Here is an 18,321-nt window from a genome sequence, read left to right on the forward strand (position 1 = left end):
AATCAAAGCAAAGAGTTAAAAGGGAGGAATATCAAGAACCAGGTAGTGAAGCACACAGAACAGTACAGAGATGAAGGGAAAGGAGATAATTGATCTCAGGGAAAATACAGTCAGATTATATTTTGAAAATTCTTACTTTGCGTATCCAGTACAGATATCTTTAATTTCACTGCAATATGCAAACATAAGATAAACTTCATACAGTACATGCAGGAAAATTTTATTGAGTCTGTCATGGCAGGTGCAGTATATTACAGAACACTTCAAGAGAGAACTGCTTAATATCAGATATGCTGCAAAGTGAGCAGATTCAAAGTTGTGAATGAGAATTATGTAAGTGCACTTCAGCTATAGCTTTCTTCCTTAGGCTTACAGGTCTAGGAAAAGTTGTTAATCATTCAGAATTAAATAGCCATTAACAGAATAATTCAATTTGTGGGGTTGTAACCAAGTAAAAGATCCAAATAGAGAGGATATGTATATTGAAGAGAAGGTACATTTCTGTGAATGTCACATGTATCTTCATCACATTATATTAGTTTGAGAATTAATTTATCCAGTAAAAAATAGAGATTGAACCACAGGAGATAAGATGATGGATTAATGTTAGACTTTAACAAATCGAAAAGTTTAAGGGAGAACTGCTGGTATTTTTCCAGGGGGATCTAATACAACTCAATAATAGTCGCCAATCTGCTAAAAGCCTGCTGATAATCTAAATTGCAGAATGTGGAGCCTTATTTCATAAAAGTAACCCTAACTTAGGTAATAATTCTGAGTATTCACTGAACATGGGTTTTCACTATATGAAAATGTTGAAAAGAAGGTTTTGAGCACTCTAGTAAGTTAGAAGATGAAAGAGAATTGGTTAACACCATACATTTGGATTTTGAGTGCACTTTTAAAAAAATCCATCTCAGGAAGATTTTGAGGAGTAAAAATAGTAATTAATGAGAAATAAAATAATACTATGGATCAGACTCTAGGCAAATATGCTTTAAAGAGAATAATTACCAAGCATTGTGATATTTTGACTAGTGTCCCTCCCTGTTCCTACTCATTCAGATGCAGTCCTCATGGGTTGCAGAGTTAAAAGACTATGGGAAGCATTGAGACAGAATGATTTCTCAGAAATAATAATCAAAAGGGTTTGCTTAATGCCCATGTACTTCACTGCTTTCTTTAAAGCTCCAGTATATTTTCTTGAGTAGAATTCTGAAGACCAGAAAAAAATAGCAGAAGCCCGAATATAGAAATACAGAATTCAGAAGTGATGCCTTTTCTTGGTCTTAAAATTAAGAATCAAACACAGTTAGAAGGAAAAAGGGATTTTACTTTTGTATTTATTTTAAGGATCTTTAGGTGCACCATGTCCAGGTGGAATGTGCCAAAATGCACATCCTCAATGCACACACCCGATAGATTGGGTATAACATTATAGGTCTTACTAATTAGCATATCTATCAAAGATTCCTCAGTGAGAGGCTCAAGTGAGCCACCCTCCCCAAGGAACCTTCCCTTTGGATGGGTTCTATTTTAGTTTACAAAATGTGTTCTGGAGAGGACCTTGGTGTCTGGGGCTTTCTGATCCTTAACTACGAGGCTTCTAAGAGAAGGACTTCTTTTTTTTAATAGTACATCTCTCAGCAGTTGAACAAAGGTCTAGGAGGTAGACTTAAAACTTTTAATTAGTTAAAAAATGAAAAAATGCCCTTAAACATGAAGCATCAGTTTTGAATTCCAAATCCAGGAAGTGAGTAGATCTGTTTACAACATTTCAGCTGCTTGTGAGGGGTGGATTATAGAAGCAGATAGATATTCCAGACAATTCTAGAAAACTAAACCATGATTTTCTCTGGTAGCAAAACCCAAGAAAAGCCTGCACTACTACAGGGAATTCATTAGTTCTTGAGAGAAAGTAGTTCATTAGTTCCCAAATACTGCAGTACATTTGGAAGACTTCTGGAGTTTTTCATTGTATTTAGTGAGATAAAACACTGGGTTTATCTCCCTCAATGAAAAAAATTAAAAGATAATCAGAAAGTAAAACTTAAACTGAGATTTCACAGAAGTATTCAGTGCAACCATGGTGACTTTTCCCTGGAAATAAAACAATCAGAAAAGAATTAGCTATTAAAGTCTGTGCAAAAGAAGCTGCTTTTAGTGACAGATAAAACAAATGGCATTTTGGTATCCCGATTCCATCAAAAAATTTTGAATGCTGAGAGAGTCAAGGGTTTGTGGCAAGTTTTTTTGATATTCAGTATTTTGAATAGGGCTCATGGTTTGACTGGTTGTTACTCAATTGAAGAAGATTAGTTTCAGGTTTTTTGTTGTGTGGCTATTATTTACTGACAGTAATTATATGTTGTTTATAACTATGGTAACATGAGGCACATCTGAACATGACCACAAAACAAGTCTGAGCTTGTCATCCTAAATCTTATTGTAGTTACTAGGGGGAATTAGGCAACCTTCATGCTGTGGTTTACTGTATGTCCTTTTTAAAGGTACTTTTTTTTAAGTTTCATCTTATCCTAAGTGCCATAGGATAAGATGAAACAGTCTCTGGATGGTCCATCCTTTTGGCTGCAAAGAAGTATAGGTCCATCCAGTGTTGGTCATTCTGTAGGTGACCTGTGTAAGGCTAAGGATGATTATCTCATATATTAGAAGTAAGAGCAAATGAATCCCATCCTACCTGTGCATAGGCTAAGGATGAGAACCTTATAATTTGTGTAAATTACAAGAGATGGAAGAAATGTATTAATAGGCTTTGTGCTGCAAGGTATCACAAAATGAAGCTGTTGACTGTACAGAGAAATATTTTTACTCTGTAGATTTAGTTTTTAATCACGCTTTTAGACACTGGCAGATTTAGAGAACCATAGCCAAAACCTGCAGCCCTTCCTCGAGTAAACTCTGAGGAATACACATTTTAAATTCTAATATAAATTTTGTAGGCTAAATATTTTGCTAGAATTACTAAAGTAATAAAAATAATAGTATGCATGAATTGTATTTGTGTTCATTTCAATACAGAGATTGTTTCCTTTCTAAAGTGCTATTATTTTTTAAAGCGTTATTTATTTGCAGGAAATGGATAATTTAGTGCCTTGCCCTAACTCCTTATTTAAGCAGTTGAAAAATACTTCCAAAAATAATTTTAAGGGGTTTGAATTTTATTTCCTATTTTTACTGGCAATTTACAATTTATGTAGTGAGTATAAATCATTGGCAATCCTTGAATCTTATGAAAAATGCACTCAAACAGTTGAAACTAAACTTTAAGCTTTTGCATGTCTTACTATTACTACAGCTGCGCTAACATTGACTCCATCATCATCCAGAAAATTTATGTTGTCAGCTGTCACATTTAAAATCTGTAGCACAGTCCACAGTTTTCTAAATGTTTACTAAATTAGTTCAAATGTTTATGAAGAATTGAAATGTTGCATATGGTCTTAGAAGTTAGACCATTTATTAGCATCATAAAGGGCTGGGGTTTTGTTGGTTTTTGTTTGGGCTTGTTTTTTTGGGTGGGTTTTTTTGGTATATGCATAAAAACTTTAAATAACATCTGGGACACACTCTGTGAAGACACTGAGCCAAATCAGTTATGAACTGTGTGGTCAGCTAATTACTGTTCTGCATGTTTTACATGTAAAGTGACACAAAATAGTGCTGGTTTTAAATTTGCACCTTTTAATGCATAATTTAGGTACTATTAAAAATCAAAAATTATTCAGAGATTAAAAATTAAGTCTAACAGCCAGGGTTGATAAAAAATGGTGGGAAATGGTAATTGGAAGAGTCACTTGGAGTGTCCGTAAAGATATCATGAATGTACATATGAAGAAAATGTTAAGTAAATTCTGATTAAGCTGGTTTCTTCCAAGTTAATGTATTCCATTAAGCTAGATTCTTTTAAGTTAATGTATTCCAAAATTTAAAAAGACACGGGAATGAATTGCAATTAGTACAGTAGAACAGTAAAGGAAGTAATGACTGGGATTTTTCCCCCTTTTCCACAAATGGTGCTTTGGGTCCTCTGACAATGACATAAAATCAGACTACCTCCCTCTGAAACATTCAGTTCTATATAGGACGGCCTTATTCCTAATAAAAAATGAACAGGGGATATAAGCCTGAAATGTTGTAATATTTTTCCTCTACTGAAAAACCACTTCCCCATGGTCAGCAATTAAAAGCTGTATTTATGTCCCAGACCTAAAAAATTTTCATATGAATAGCCCTTTTAAGGCCATTTGTGCAAATGTGAATGCCTATGCAAATGTTTAGGGGTTCAGCGTTAGAAAAACAGATACAAATGGTTGCTGTAGAATACCTCTAGAAGCATTTCCTTTACAAAGCTGCTGCTTCATAAATTAAAGCACATGTAATCACACCTTGGTTCTAAACTGCTCTGTGTAATTCCTTTGTTTATGTCCTATGCCTTTTAAGAATGAGTTGTATGGTGCAGTTCACAGTACATAAAAGTATTTTGAAACGTATCAATATTTGGCTTATATCTGTGTTTGTACAGAATTTAAATGCTGATTGATATACTTGAAATATAGCAATATTTTTTCCATGAAAAATAGATAACAAACAAACAGTGGTGTGTATTATTATTATTATTATTTTTATTATTATTATTGTCATTACCACCTCTTATATTATACTATAACAAAACTAACAGGTTGCAACATATGTAATTCCTTGTTGCTTATAGGAAATAATTATTGATTCACTTTGATGCTAATACACATATTAAACAAAATATAATCAAGACTTAAAGAATTGATTTTGTCTTGTGCTAATGATATCTGGATTTATTTTGAAAAAAAAGACATGGAAGAACATTTTTTTTTTTAATTTTAATATACTTGTAACAATTGGTTTTGGAAACAAATAGTGAAGTCTGGTTTTTTTATCCAGAACTTCTGATTATCAAGATAATAAGAATTTATAACTCAGTTCAACAATGTTCTTTTTTTTTTTTTTTGTTACAGTCCATCCTGAATAACTTGAGATATTTGGATGGCCTTACAGTAGGGAATTTTTGATATGTAATTAGAAATACCATAAGATAAACTCAACAATTCAGTTTTGCAAAAATACATACAGTTCAAAGCTCTGTGTGTTTTAGGAATACAGACAAACTGAGAACTCTTGTTTTCTGGTATTCTGGAATACATAGGGCTCAAATACACATGTTTTTCTACATTGCTTTAAAATGCCCATTTTAAAGACTACACTGTGTGATTTAGCACAGTCACAATTATTCTGATAATATGGTAATTTATACTGTTATCACTTTTCTAGATGGTAAAACCAGTGTAACACCTTCATGTCACTGTAAGTGAGCCTATATTTGGGGTTATGGAAACAACAAAATGTAGATGAGCATTTAATAGACTTGGAAGCAGCACATTTTTTTATGTGAATGGTAAACAAATCTACAGGGTTGCGCAGTATTAAGCCAGCTGGAATCAGTGCCCTGGAGAAGTTGACAAAGCCAGAGATTGCTGGGATGTGGGGACTTAGTGAATTTCTCTGTACTGGGAACAGGTTAAGAAAAGGATCTCAGAGCTGTTGTACTAATTCTATCATACTGGATGATTGCACTATGTGAGGTGAGGGGTTTCCCTGAATTTATACCAACTTTTACCCAATGTTTTTGTACCTGCAGAGAGAAAATATTAATAGCAGGCCAGAAGAGCTGTTTAAAAAAAAAAAAAAAAAAAGAGGGATCCCTGTGGGAAGTAAAAATGATCCCCATGTCTTCTTAAAGGGTAGTGTAATTCAGATGTGAAATGTTAGTATGAAATTATAAGGTAACAATGTGATGTGTTTGCTACTATGTTACTGATTGCTCCACAGATAACTTGAGAGATTTATTGAAAGTTAAATGGTTAAGTGGACCTTCATTATTGTAACAGTTTGGTTATATTTTTAGAGAAGCAGCTGTTTTTTAGAACATAATTCACAATTTAACAGTGTTTTTTGGGCATTCTAAAAATATTAACAAATGTTTTTTCAGTAGAAATAATTTTCACTGAGAATAGGATATATATTACTTGTAACTGGGCACTAAGTACATGGAGAGATTTTTTTCTTTCATTGGGGGGGGTATTGGGGGGAGGTGCTTGGGGATTTTTTTTGGTTGTTTTTTAAGTGAAATGTGGAAAAAAGATCCTGGCCTTATTTACACGTTTTGGACTTGGCTTGGAGATTCTGTTTCTGGAAGAATCTCCTTTCTCTCTTCTTTGTGTTTTCTCTCTCCCTACAGTAAAGATTGCCTGTTTTTAACAAATGGTTTTCTTTGCAAAGAGACAGAATAGATCAACCTTAATATTATGAATTCACCAAATGATAGGCATGTACATTTTAGCACAAACATCCAATAAAAATAAATACATCTGCAGTGAACATGGTAAATTATATGCAAACTTACACTATAATAATAAACAGGAAACAGCAGCATCTGAGTCTGCAACTGGCTTCTCAGGAGGCTTCATGCTTCCAGCTGTGGTAGCAGCTGTGGAGCTGGCTCTGGGACTCCTGCTGAAACAAGCTGACAAAGGGCTGATTACAACATGGAGTTCAGTTTCTGCTTGGATTCATTTTCCTTTAACACACTTTGGTTAAGAAGCGTTTGCTTATTTACCCTGTTTATGGTTTTATATCCTTCACTTCACAGGCACTGCACTGATGTGACTATCACCATTTCTAGTGACCTTGATTATGGGGACCTTATACTATCTATATCATGTGTGGAACATTGAAATTTGGTTTTGGCATTCTGGAAGAAATTGAAAACTCTCTTCCTTCTCCCTCCCCATCCCCAGAGGCTGTTCAGCATTTTTGTGCAAATTATTACACAGTAAAGTTGTTGTGGGTTTTTTGTTTTTGTTTTTGCTTTTGTTTTATATGCATAGGAAACACTTTAGTAGAGGACTGAATGATACTCATCTGCAGTGAAATCTGTAGACAGATGAAAGACTGGGTAAACTCTGCCAGGTGAAACAAGTAGAAAACTTCTTTTTATCACTTTTTCTTAGAGGGAAGGATTCTGATTTCACAAAACCTGAGTGAGCAAAACAGCATATACCTGCGTGTTGCTAAAGCAGCTGTATAGATGTGTTCACTTGAAAATCCTTTCCATCTCTGGCTTCATGGGCTGGTTTATTTTTTTGTGTGCTGAAGATGTAGTTAGGCTATGTCTGGCCTTAATTCAGCGAAGATTTAAGAACATACTTAGAATTAAACACTTCCATTTCAGACTCTACTTTGTGAACTCCCAGATATTTGCTTCTGTGCTCATACTGTGGAGTGTATCTGGTGAATATTCTGAGACCAGGACAGTCTTTTTCCTTATGGTATATTTTTTTCTTTCAGTCCTGCTATCTTTTTAGAAAACAGCTGTATTCTCCAACTTATTTGAATTCACAAATTAAATCCCAGTTGCCTCTGTAATTTATTGCTCAAACTCTTTTTCCTATGCTGCTTTTCTTCACATAGAATCTTGCTTTTTCTCCTAAGAAAAATAGATACCATATTCTTTTCCTTCTGTCCTTTCTCCTCCACTGTCAGAACAGCAGAAGTTTCTTGTCTACTTTCCATCTGTACCCCTTCCACTTGCCCCAGTGACCCCATGTTCTGTTCTTCCTCTTATTTCTTCCCTCACTTATTCTCTTTCTTAACCTCTCACTGTCCTCTGGCTCTTTTCCACTTGCAATATAAGCAAGCATTCGCCTCTTAAAAATTGCACCTTTGACCCTACTCGGTTCTTCATATCATATCTCATTGCCTATCTCTTCTTCATTCCTAAGCTCATTGAAGGCGCTGTTTAGAATTACTGTCTGGAGACCCTCTTCTGTGATTCCCTCCTATAACTCCTACACTTTGGCTTCTGTTCTTTGCTTGCAACTGCAACAACTCTCACCAAACTCCCTGATGACAAGATCTCGGAAACAGTAGTCTATCCTCATTCTTCTTGATTTGTCAGTAGTGTTTGCTGCAGTTGACCAGACTGTTCTTTAAACTCGTGTCTTCTGTTGCTCTCTGTGGCTGAGTCTTGTTAATTTTCTTCTTTCCAAGCAGTTCTGCAGCATGTTCTTCAAAGTTGTTCCCCTTTTGGAGTCACATGGGTGGAGGTTTTGGGGCTCTGATGTGGTTGTATTCTCTTGTGATTTTAATGCCCTATGGGTTCTTTCATACCTGAAACTAAAAGAAAAATATAACAGCCAAATTTATCTGCAGATAACAAGCTACCTTTGTAATGAAACCTATTTCCTCGCACTTCCTCTTAATGGTTTGGAAACACACTAATGCAATTACAAAGCATCCCACTCAGCACTGCCTTAATTCTAGATATCCTGGGAAATACTCAGACCAGACACGATTATCTTCCCTCTTTCACACAGACATGCATGTTTTCTCCTTTCACATGCTGGGCTCTCTGTACCCCACTAGCAGTACTTGGCACTTGTCTGCATATGTTTCAGCTTACATGTAGTTCTCTACAAATTAACTCAAATTGTGTCTCTTATTTCTGATAAGAATACAGCAAGACCTTTTCAAAAGGAATTTCACAGGGCTTCATCTTGGGCCCTGTGTTCTTCAACATCTTCATAAATGACTTGGACACAGGACTGGAGGGGATACTAAGTAAGTTTGCAAATGATACAAAACTGTGAGGAGCTGTCAACTCCTTCCAAAGCAGGGAGGCCCTGCAGAGAGATATTTACAAGTTAGAGGGCTGGGCAATCACCACCCATATGAAGGGAAAGGGCCAGATTCTGCACCTGGGGTGGGGCAGCCCTGGATGTATGGACAGACTGGGGAATGAGATGCTGGAAAGCAGTGCCTCAGAAAGGGACCTGGTCAATGGCAAGTTGAATATGAGTCAGCAGTGCCCTGGCAGCCAGGAGGGTCACCTGTGTCCTGGGGGACATCGGGCACAGCAGCACCAGCTGGGCAAGGGAGGGGATTGTCCCGCTCTGCTCTGCACTGGGGCAGCCTCACCTTGAATATTGTGTGCCGTTTTAGGTGTCACAATATAAGAAAGATATTAAACTATTTGGGGGCATCCAAAGGAGGGCAATGGCAATAAAGATGTTGAAGGGCCTTGAGGGGAAACTGTATGAGGAGCAGCTGAGGTCTCTTGGTCTGTCCAGCCTGGAGGAGACTGAGGGGAGACCCCATTGCGGTTACAGCTTCCCTGTGAGGGGAAGAGGAGGGGCAGACACTGATCTCCTCTCTGTGGTGACCAGTGACAGGACCCGAGGGAATGGCCTGAAGTTGTGCCAGGGAAGGTATTGGTTGGATATTAGAAAAAGGTTCTTCATCCAGAGGGTGGTTGGGCACTGGAACAGGCTCCCCAGGACAGTGGTCACAGCACCAGCCTGACAGTTTGAGAAGCATTTGGACAATGCTCTTGGGCACGTGCTGTGACTCTTGGGGATGGTGCTGTGCAGGGCCAGGAGTTGGATTCAATGATCCTTTTGCGTCTCTTCCAGCTCTGCTTATTTTGTGATTCTGTCCTCTATTTAAGGTCCTCTATTAAAAATGCTTACCCTGATATATGTCTGGAGTGCACTTTACTCCTTTATAGCTGCATTTTAAGTATTTTGCTTTCAAATTTAATGCTATCACCACATCTCTACTTCTTATTCCAACTCATTAAGTGAAAATATTAGATAAAATTCTGCCAAGCTCATTCTTGATGAACTCTACTGAAAATTTGTTCTTTCATTCTCCACAGGACTTTGTTGTCTCTCTGGTAGGAAGTTCTTTTCCTGTCAAATTCTTCAGTAATCCCTATTTTCCCCAGTTTAATATTGAATATCAGATGCCCAGATATATTATATCTACCATATTTTCCTTGTTTAACATGTCAGTCTAGTCGCAATGGAGTAAGTATGCAGAGTTCATAATCTCAAACAGATTTGTGTATTGTAGTAGGCAGATTCCTCAGGTCACCACATACTTTCATACCCCAGCAGGCCCAGCTGAATTATGTGAGCTCAGGCAAGTTTCTGCTCACTGGTGTGAACCACAGGGAGTATTCCATTGTTCTCTAGATACCTTTTGGCCTGCTTTTACTTTTGTTTGCCCTACTCCACTCCAGATGTCATTCATGCCACATTATCACTACCAAATGCATGTCTTCTTGATCTGACATATGTAGCCATTAGGAACCTGTAAAGATATGTAAGTAAAGGGAACGTGCACATATGTACTGTACGTTTTGCATTTACTTAGTATTTAGTACTGTTCTTAATCACTTCATAAAAAGGGCTGTGGCTAATATTGAAAATAATTTCAGTAAGTGTATGCAGTCACTAGCTCTAGGCACTGTAGTATTATGTAAAAAGCAATCCTTTGGGTCTGAAGTTCTTCATGCTTAGTTTCATTTGAAAAACTGTGTATGCATAAAAAAAATTAAGGAAATTATCCTGAATTGCTTTTGAGTTATGTGTCACTGAAAATCAGGACAGTGTTTAACTGTTAACAGTAGCTACATTTTTATCTATAATGTAGATATGAAAATTCAGAATTTTGAAATTTAAACAGTGACATCTAAATTGGGGCTGATAGTTAATGAATTCTGTGGCCAAGTTTCAAAAACCTGGTTTTCATAATGACATATAGATAATTGAAATCATGCCTATTAGGCATCTGGATTAAAATTATGAGCAGGATGTAATGGACCCAACCACTTTTGTGGAAACAAAATTCATTTCCATTTCTTTGTCAGAGCTAATCAAGCTGGTTTTAGATTTAAGGTTTTCTTCATTTTTACTATTGCTTCTAGTGAACCAGCACTGTACCTTCACATAAGGGATGGAATATGCTCTATGCATTGAAATATGGACATTTTTTTCACTTTTTTTTTTTGCCTGTTACTGATCCTAATTTCACATTCTATCAATCAGTTTCTCCTTCAACTGCAAAGAAACAATACATCCTTTACTCCACGGATCTTGACTACATACAAACTGGCATCTATTCAATCCCTTTTGCATTATGCAGTGTATAATTTTGCATTATATCCTTCAGTGTTGAGGAAAGGGAATGATGGGAGATCGATGAAGGCTCTTGTTCTCCTATTAAGCAGTTGAGCAACCTCCCACTGGGACTGGGGCTCTGCATACCTCTGAATCTGTTGTAAATCCTTTTACGGTCACACTTTTGATTTTGACTGGGTGTTTCTGGTTAGTTTAATCATATTCCTAATCAATTTAAGATAAGCAATTAGAAGTTTAATTAGAATTTCATGCTCTTAATTGTCATTAAAAAGAGGAAATTTAAACTGAATTCTATGCTAATAGAGCATTAGGGCTGAACAATGGAAGTTTGATTGTGGCTTTCTATTTTTGTGCTTTATGAAGCCAATAGCTGCTTAGGGACACAGTTTGGCTTCTCAGTTTCTTCTTGTCCCAAGGCATACCTAAATTACAGCTTGCAATGGAGCTATAACTCTTCTGGGGCACTGGGGCAGAAATGCCAGTACAAAGAGTGTGAAAGCTTCCTCATTCACCACAGTTCTGATGACTTACATCCTCATCACAGTTCTGATGAGATGGTGGGATTGTCAGAAGTAGTTTGTGTCCATGTGTTGCTCACTATGATCTGGGTAGGTAGTACAAGGAAGAAAGTGGTATCTTCCTCTAAATACCTTGTGAGGACAAGGCAAGGCAAAGTTTGAGCTGGATCTTGCAACTTCAGAAGGAAACACCAAGAAAAACAGTCTCCTACAACATTGTTAACTTGACTGCATTGCCAGTCCTTTACAACTTGTTACATATATTGAGCATAAGTAAAGATATAAATCGCTGTTCTGTGATCTGAAAGGAAAATTGATAAACCTTCAGTTTTCATCTGATGTAATTTTAACTTTTCATTCAAATCTTTATTCTACATTGACTGGTTTAAATATTCAAAATTATATTTAAACTATTTTTTTAATGTAACATGGATGAATACATACATATATATGTATATATATATGTATATATATAAAACAGAACATTGTGTGTTCTTTTTATTATAGGTATGTGTCCTGTGCCTTGGGATGCCCATATGAAGGAAATGTCATACCAGAAAAAGTGGCAGAAGTAAGAGTGAATTTCTGGCTTGTCTTTTTGATGAATCAAAAATACATTTTAAAATGTCTATAAGTAATTTTCTCTAGTTAATCATAAAAAGATCTTTAATGGGTAAAATTTAAGGAAAACAAGCAAAAAACATAGCTAATGCTAAAATTTGGCACATAACCTCACTTAACCATATACAGTCAAATGTGAGAAAAATAGCATATTTTGATTGTTATCAGTCGTGAGAAAAAAAATATTATGCACTATTTCCTCTAGCAAGAAGGTAAGAAATTGCTTAAGGAAATAGACTCAAGCACATATGTCAGTGAACTATGTTGTACAAGAGGGTTTCCAGCACAATTTCTTGCTTTTAAATCCATTTTATGCTGGAATAAGCATACTGTGTTGTCTTTGGGCTTCTGGTGAGGGTCATGTGATTGACACATGAACCAAAACTCATCCCCAATATGACTTCTTAAATTGCTCTACTGCCATGATGGTGTAAGTTGCACCTTCCCTCCCTGCCCCTTTTTCCCATTTAGAATAAAAGATAAGGAAGAAGAAATCTTAGTCCAGCCTTTTTTTTCCCAGCAGAGAGATGAGTGAAACACAAGTGTAAAGTTTTGCAGGAAAGCAAAGAGGGCATCAAAGCTTAAATAGACAATAAAAAAAAAAGTGGAGCGAAAATTCCAAGAGGCTTAAGGCAGAACATGCTGGCCTTCCACCTAGAGACAGACTTGTCTTCTCTGTTACACTTAATCACATATTTCTGTTGATCTAGCAGAATGTCCAAACCATTACTTTTTAATTTGTAGCACTAGCAGCTAGTCAACAATTGTCTGATATATTATGTTCGGTGTGGGTGGTTTTCAGGTCCTGTTCTCCTGCATCTTCTTCTAGTATACACTCCAGATGGAATTTGTGATAATACTTCTCCCATAGCAGCCACACATACTCAGACTCTTTGAAAATAAAAAGCTAATTTGGAAGGTACTCAGTATTTCTAAATTTATTTGTTTTAATATGAAGTGAAGGTTAGAAATGACACAGCTTTAGTTAGAGCAGTGATGACATACTGCTTACCATGTCCCCCAACAGGCTTCTTTCCATGTGTTGCTTGTTTTTTACCGACTCTCCTTGCACAGAAGAGCTCCTTCTCAGTTTGCCAGTGGGATTGCTATTTAATGTTCCAGACCTGCAAACTTTTACTCATACTGCTATTTTATTTTCTATCTTCATCCTAGTAAGTGTCTTCTTGCATACCTCTATACCACTGTGGATGTGTTTATGAATAAAAGCTACCGCATTAATTTTTTTAATTCCATCCCTGATTCAGCAAGCACTGATGTACATCTGATGAATTTTATGTAAATACATCCAGAGAATCAGCATTATCAAAATTACTGGCTGAGTTGCTAAACTCTTTCAGAGGGCTGCTGCTCTGGTCATCATCTTTTTGGGATGGGAGCATTTTGACCCCCTTGACTGTGCATTGCAATCAGCAGCTACAATTGAAAGGTTTAGGCAGTTTCTTCTGCAGTCAGTAACAGTGACCATTTTTATTTTTTTTTTTAAGAAAAAGATTTTTTAACTGAAGCAAAGGCAATTAGAAGAGGTGGATTATTTCAGACTACATGCATTATTACAGATTGTTGCAGACTAAATTAATTTATGGTATATTAGATACATAACTGCTTTACACAGTTATCTAGAGTGCAAACTTCAGATGCTTTCAGACTTCTGGAATCTATCAGATATATCTGTATGGTTCTTTATTTAAAACAAACAAAGAAACAAACAGTTATCATATTCTAAAATAAATTGTGTAGTCCTATTTTATTACTCTGCTGATTCTTGAAATGGAGTCACTGCTTAACCATTTACCATTTTGTGGTTTGAGAATTTCAAGTTTAGGCAGATAAAGCTTGAAAGTTGTTGGAAACACTGTATAACATCCTTGAAACCAGTTGTGTAATCCATTATCTTCCTGTCATGTGCTTGGCTGTTTTTATCTTTCTGTCTGCTTATTTCTCTCTTTAGCTTCCTTTTAACCTAAAGCAGTGAATTAATTAAATTAAATATTATCCAGGACATATTCTGATCAACCTATAGAAAATGTACCTACTCTTGTTTGAATATTATTGGATCATTAAAGTTTCCCTTACAGCACAAGAACTGCAGGTCTTTACATTGTTAGTTGCTTAAAATAATCTATAACTGGATTATGACCTTTGGTATTCACTATAAGAGTATAGTTTCTGATATTATTTCCAGGAGTAGGACCATTCACGTGCCTAAGAGGTTGCAGTGCTGGTTCACCAATTCCCATTTTGATCAATGCTTGGTGTCAAGGCAGTGTGTTCAAGGGGAGTAGCACAAGACTCATGCATAGTAAAACTGCTCAGTGGTGCAGAACACAGCCCTGTTCAATCAACAAAGCTGCAAGCTCATAATCACATCCCAATTACATAGAAAAAACAGTGTGTTCTCTTCTCCCTCCTCCCAAAAATCCGCATTGAAAACTTACAAAAACATAACAGGCTGCCTTCTACTATGGTAAAGTAGCAATTTCAGTACAAAAAAACTCCCATTCAGCTTCCAAGTATGCTTATTCTTATTGAAATTAAATATAGATCTCTTTCTAAGGATCTCTTTAAGGTTAGATCATGACAAGTCAGTGATGATGCTCAGCTTGTTAGCAGTTTCACCCTCTGTTCTTCCATCTTTCAGAACTCTGTATTCAGGAAGCTGAAAAACCTAAGGACTGAGCATGAAAAAGAAGTTAATGCAATATGATTTCTAGCAGTTTATATAGTCCAAGTTATAACTAAAATGCTCATCTAGAAAAACTCTGAATCATGAATTAAAAAGAATGGGGGGAAAATGCAGTACACTTCTTTGCCCTGATCTTAAAGAAACACTAAGGTTTGAGGTTTAACTGGATATAATCCACCACTAGCTGCAGATGATCCTTTTTTTTCTTACAACAGTAGTCTAGTTAAAATGCCTGCCATGTGTTGATGATATAAAAATATGCTGTGAGATTAATCCCTTTTGCATTCCAGTGAATGTCCCTTTCTTATAACATGTGTTGAATTTATGTGTATATAAACCGGGGAATCTGACTTTAAAGCACAGTTTTACCACGTTTGCAATAATCATAGCACTTCCGAGCCTTAAACAGGATGATCCAGACTATTTGAAGTTCTTTTTCAGCTGTTCTTTGAATTAAGTGAACAGTAATATTAATCCAGCACTTCCGAGACTTCTGGTGCAGCACTTTGTCAGCTTCCTCAGACATGCTCATAGCAATCCCACTGATGAAGTCCTGGAATTGTTTTAACAGCAGACTGCAGTGCAACTGAAGATGTCTTGGAAAAGGGTTGTATTTTTTCATTTTTAAACAGTTAATTTCTAGACTGGGATTTTGTTCCAGTGGAGTGGTCTTTTGAGATCTTTCATACACAGTAGGGAATCCTAAAGGGGACAAACATATTGAGCAGCTGAAAATAAGGAAGAACCTTTCCAAATAAATCCAACAAAAATAAGATGGGGAGTTACTGCATTCAATTCCTGAAGCAATGTTTTCAGTAAAAACATGATTTTGTAAATATCCAACAAATAAAGCCAACAAAAATAAGATGGGGAGTTACTGCATTCAATTACTGAAGCAATGTTTTCAGTAAAAACATGATTTTGTGCTTCTGAATATGTTTCTCTCCATGCAAAAATTATGGTGCCAGACCTCCGTTCTAAGCCATGCAAAAACCTCCTCAAAGATGTAATTCCTGAAATATTTAGGGCTCTACTTACGTAAGTAAGACTTATTTGTATATGGTTTTGTTTGATATTAAGAAAAATTTTAAAATTTAAGGACTAGAGTGGTAATTAAGTTGCAGTTTTGTTTTCTTAGTATTTTAATGTTTTGATTTCATGAAAAGCAAGTAAAATTAATATTTCAAGATTAGTATTGACTGCAGGATGTTAACATTTCAGTTTTCATTGATTTTTTAAGTGCCAAGAGAAAGAAAAATCAGGCTTTTTGTTAATTATTTATTATCTTAGTTGTGTCTATGTAATATGCAAACAAAAGGACAGGTCTTTACCATGTGCAGTACATGGAGAAAACCAAACAGCTGGGAAGTCTCCAGAGAGAAGAAAATGTTAGGAAAGAGCTTGACAGAAACGTAATTCATAATGTTAAAATTTTGCTTATTTGGATTCTGTGGGAGAGTCAGAAAGCAAGTGTTTGATGGATTTGACTTGGTTGGCTATTCCACGTACAGAACACAGCAGAACTATAATTTTAAAATAAGAGGATCTGTGGGATGTTCTTCAATGGCAGTTTTCAAGAATGAATATAGGGTGTCTGATAAATAGATCCACCTCAGTAGGTCAAACCTGAAACCTGTACAGAAGTATGCCCTTTATAATGTATGTTCTTGACCCTGTTTATACTCTTTTATCTTGACCTCTTGGTGTTTTTCGGTTTCTAATCAGGTATCTAAGCGGCTGTACAGTATGGGCTGTTATGAAATCTCTCTGGGAGATACAATTGGTGTGGGGACGCCTGGAAGTATGAAAAAATTGTTGGAAGCTGTTATGAAAGAAATTCCTTTGAGTGCTCTTGCTGTTCACTGTCATGACACGTATGGCCAAGCATTAGCCAATATCCTCACAGCCATACAGGTAACTTTGTTTCTCATTTTATATATACAGTAGTAGGATTCTTATTTTAATTCAGTGTGCAATTTTAAAAAATCCTGCCATTAAAGAAATCATTAGAAGAGCAAAAGGCACTCACTAAACTTTAGGAAATTATTGCTCACACATCAGATTGTCTACTGATATTATTGCTGTTGGTTTTGCCCGGAAATGTCAAACCTTATCTATTATTTACCTTCAATTCCAAACAAAATCACTAAGAAACAGTGGTGATTATTACATTTCACTGACATTAGATTCCAGTTTTCTTTGGAACAGCTGTATGTTTTTTTCCATTAAACTAAAACTTCAGTTTTACAGGTGTGTCTAAATATAAAATTGAATAATGCATAATTACATCTTGATTTCAGATGGATAAATCTAAAATATCAGTAGTTATGTACACGGAATAGTCTAGATAATTTTATCATTGTTCATATGCCTTCATTATTCTTTTTTCTTTATCAATCATACCTTCCAAGTAAGATTAGCAACAACTTTATATCTTATTTAATCAGCTGTGCCTAAATAATCAGAGTTGATTTCCATAACAGATTTTTCCCCTTATGTTGACATATTTTTCAGAATAGGACACGATGCAGAAAAAACAGACTGCAAGTTCTAATGTAGTTTTTGTAAAGATATAATCTTGAGAAATATCTTAATATGCCTTCCTAAGGAGAGCTACTTTTACTAAGTGTTACAGAATCAAAAACTGTTTACAAATTGTAGTCCTTTATTGTTCTATTTTATACTTAGTGGCATCTTCTGTTTCCTTGAAATTCAGGCAGTCATTCTGAAGGTCAAACTTTCCTTTGTCTGACTTTTTATTTTGGTAGAGCTCATATTATGTTATTTAGATACAATTGTGTCAACAGTATTAGTGGTATAAGCCACAAGAAGGAACAAGGAAAGTTTCAATATGGGAATCTGCAGGTATTCAGTGAAATAAGCAATGACAAAATCTGGTAAAAAAGATTCTAACTTTTACTCACAACATTCCCTATTCACCCTTACTCACTTTCACTGTTGCAAATGTGTGTGTATGTACCATGGGATAAATAAATTGCTAATTTCACAGTTAGCTTCAGTTGCAGATGCAATACCTAAAAGCATGAAAACCCCTGAGCATGGGAGGAGTTGGCCATAAAAATACTTGAAGCATTGTTTTTCAAATCCTTCCTTAAAATGATTGCTGTCATGGTGCCTACTAACACTGAACAATGGCTATGATTTGTTAACTCCAGTATTTGTTGTGATTCTTGTCCCATGTTTACCTCTTGCTCCTATCTTTTTATTTAGTTCTTAAATCAAATGTGTAAAAGCTAAAGGTATAAAAAACCTCTTAGGTACCTAATGTGCAGTTTAAGATAACTAACATGCAAATTCAAGAGAGCAAAAGACTTAAAAAGAAATTCCTGTGCAACCCTCTCAGATTTCTGGGAAGCCAGGGGTGCCTGAGACCCACCAGAAAATTTCCCTCTGTGCTCAAGGTCTCCTACAGTACATG

At 35.9% G+C, this 18,321-nt stretch overlaps 1 protein-coding gene across 4 annotated transcripts in view; it reads left to right on the forward strand.

Moving 5' to 3' along the window:
* HMGCLL1 (3-hydroxy-3-methylglutaryl-CoA lyase like 1) overlaps window positions 1–18,321 on the forward strand; it is a gene marked incomplete at both ends in the record, with an annotated part of 78,249 nt that overhangs the window by 31,083 nt on the left and 28,845 nt on the right. For 3 of the 4 annotated variants that reach the window (XM_082303406.1, XM_082303407.1, XM_082303408.1), the window contains 2 exons: window positions 12,065–12,128; window positions 16,608–16,796. In XM_082303406.1, the coding sequence (XP_082159532.1) occupies window positions 12,065–12,128; window positions 16,608–16,796 (253 nt within the window). The remainder of the gene's footprint in view (window positions 1–12,064; window positions 12,129–16,607; window positions 16,797–18,321) is intronic. The other variant, XM_082303409.1, reaches the window with a different exon arrangement.

This window comes from Coloeus monedula, assembly GCF_965178545.1.
Source record: "Coloeus monedula genome assembly, chromosome: 2".
Classification (NCBI taxonomy): Eukaryota; Metazoa; Chordata; class Aves; order Passeriformes; family Corvidae; genus Coloeus; species Coloeus monedula.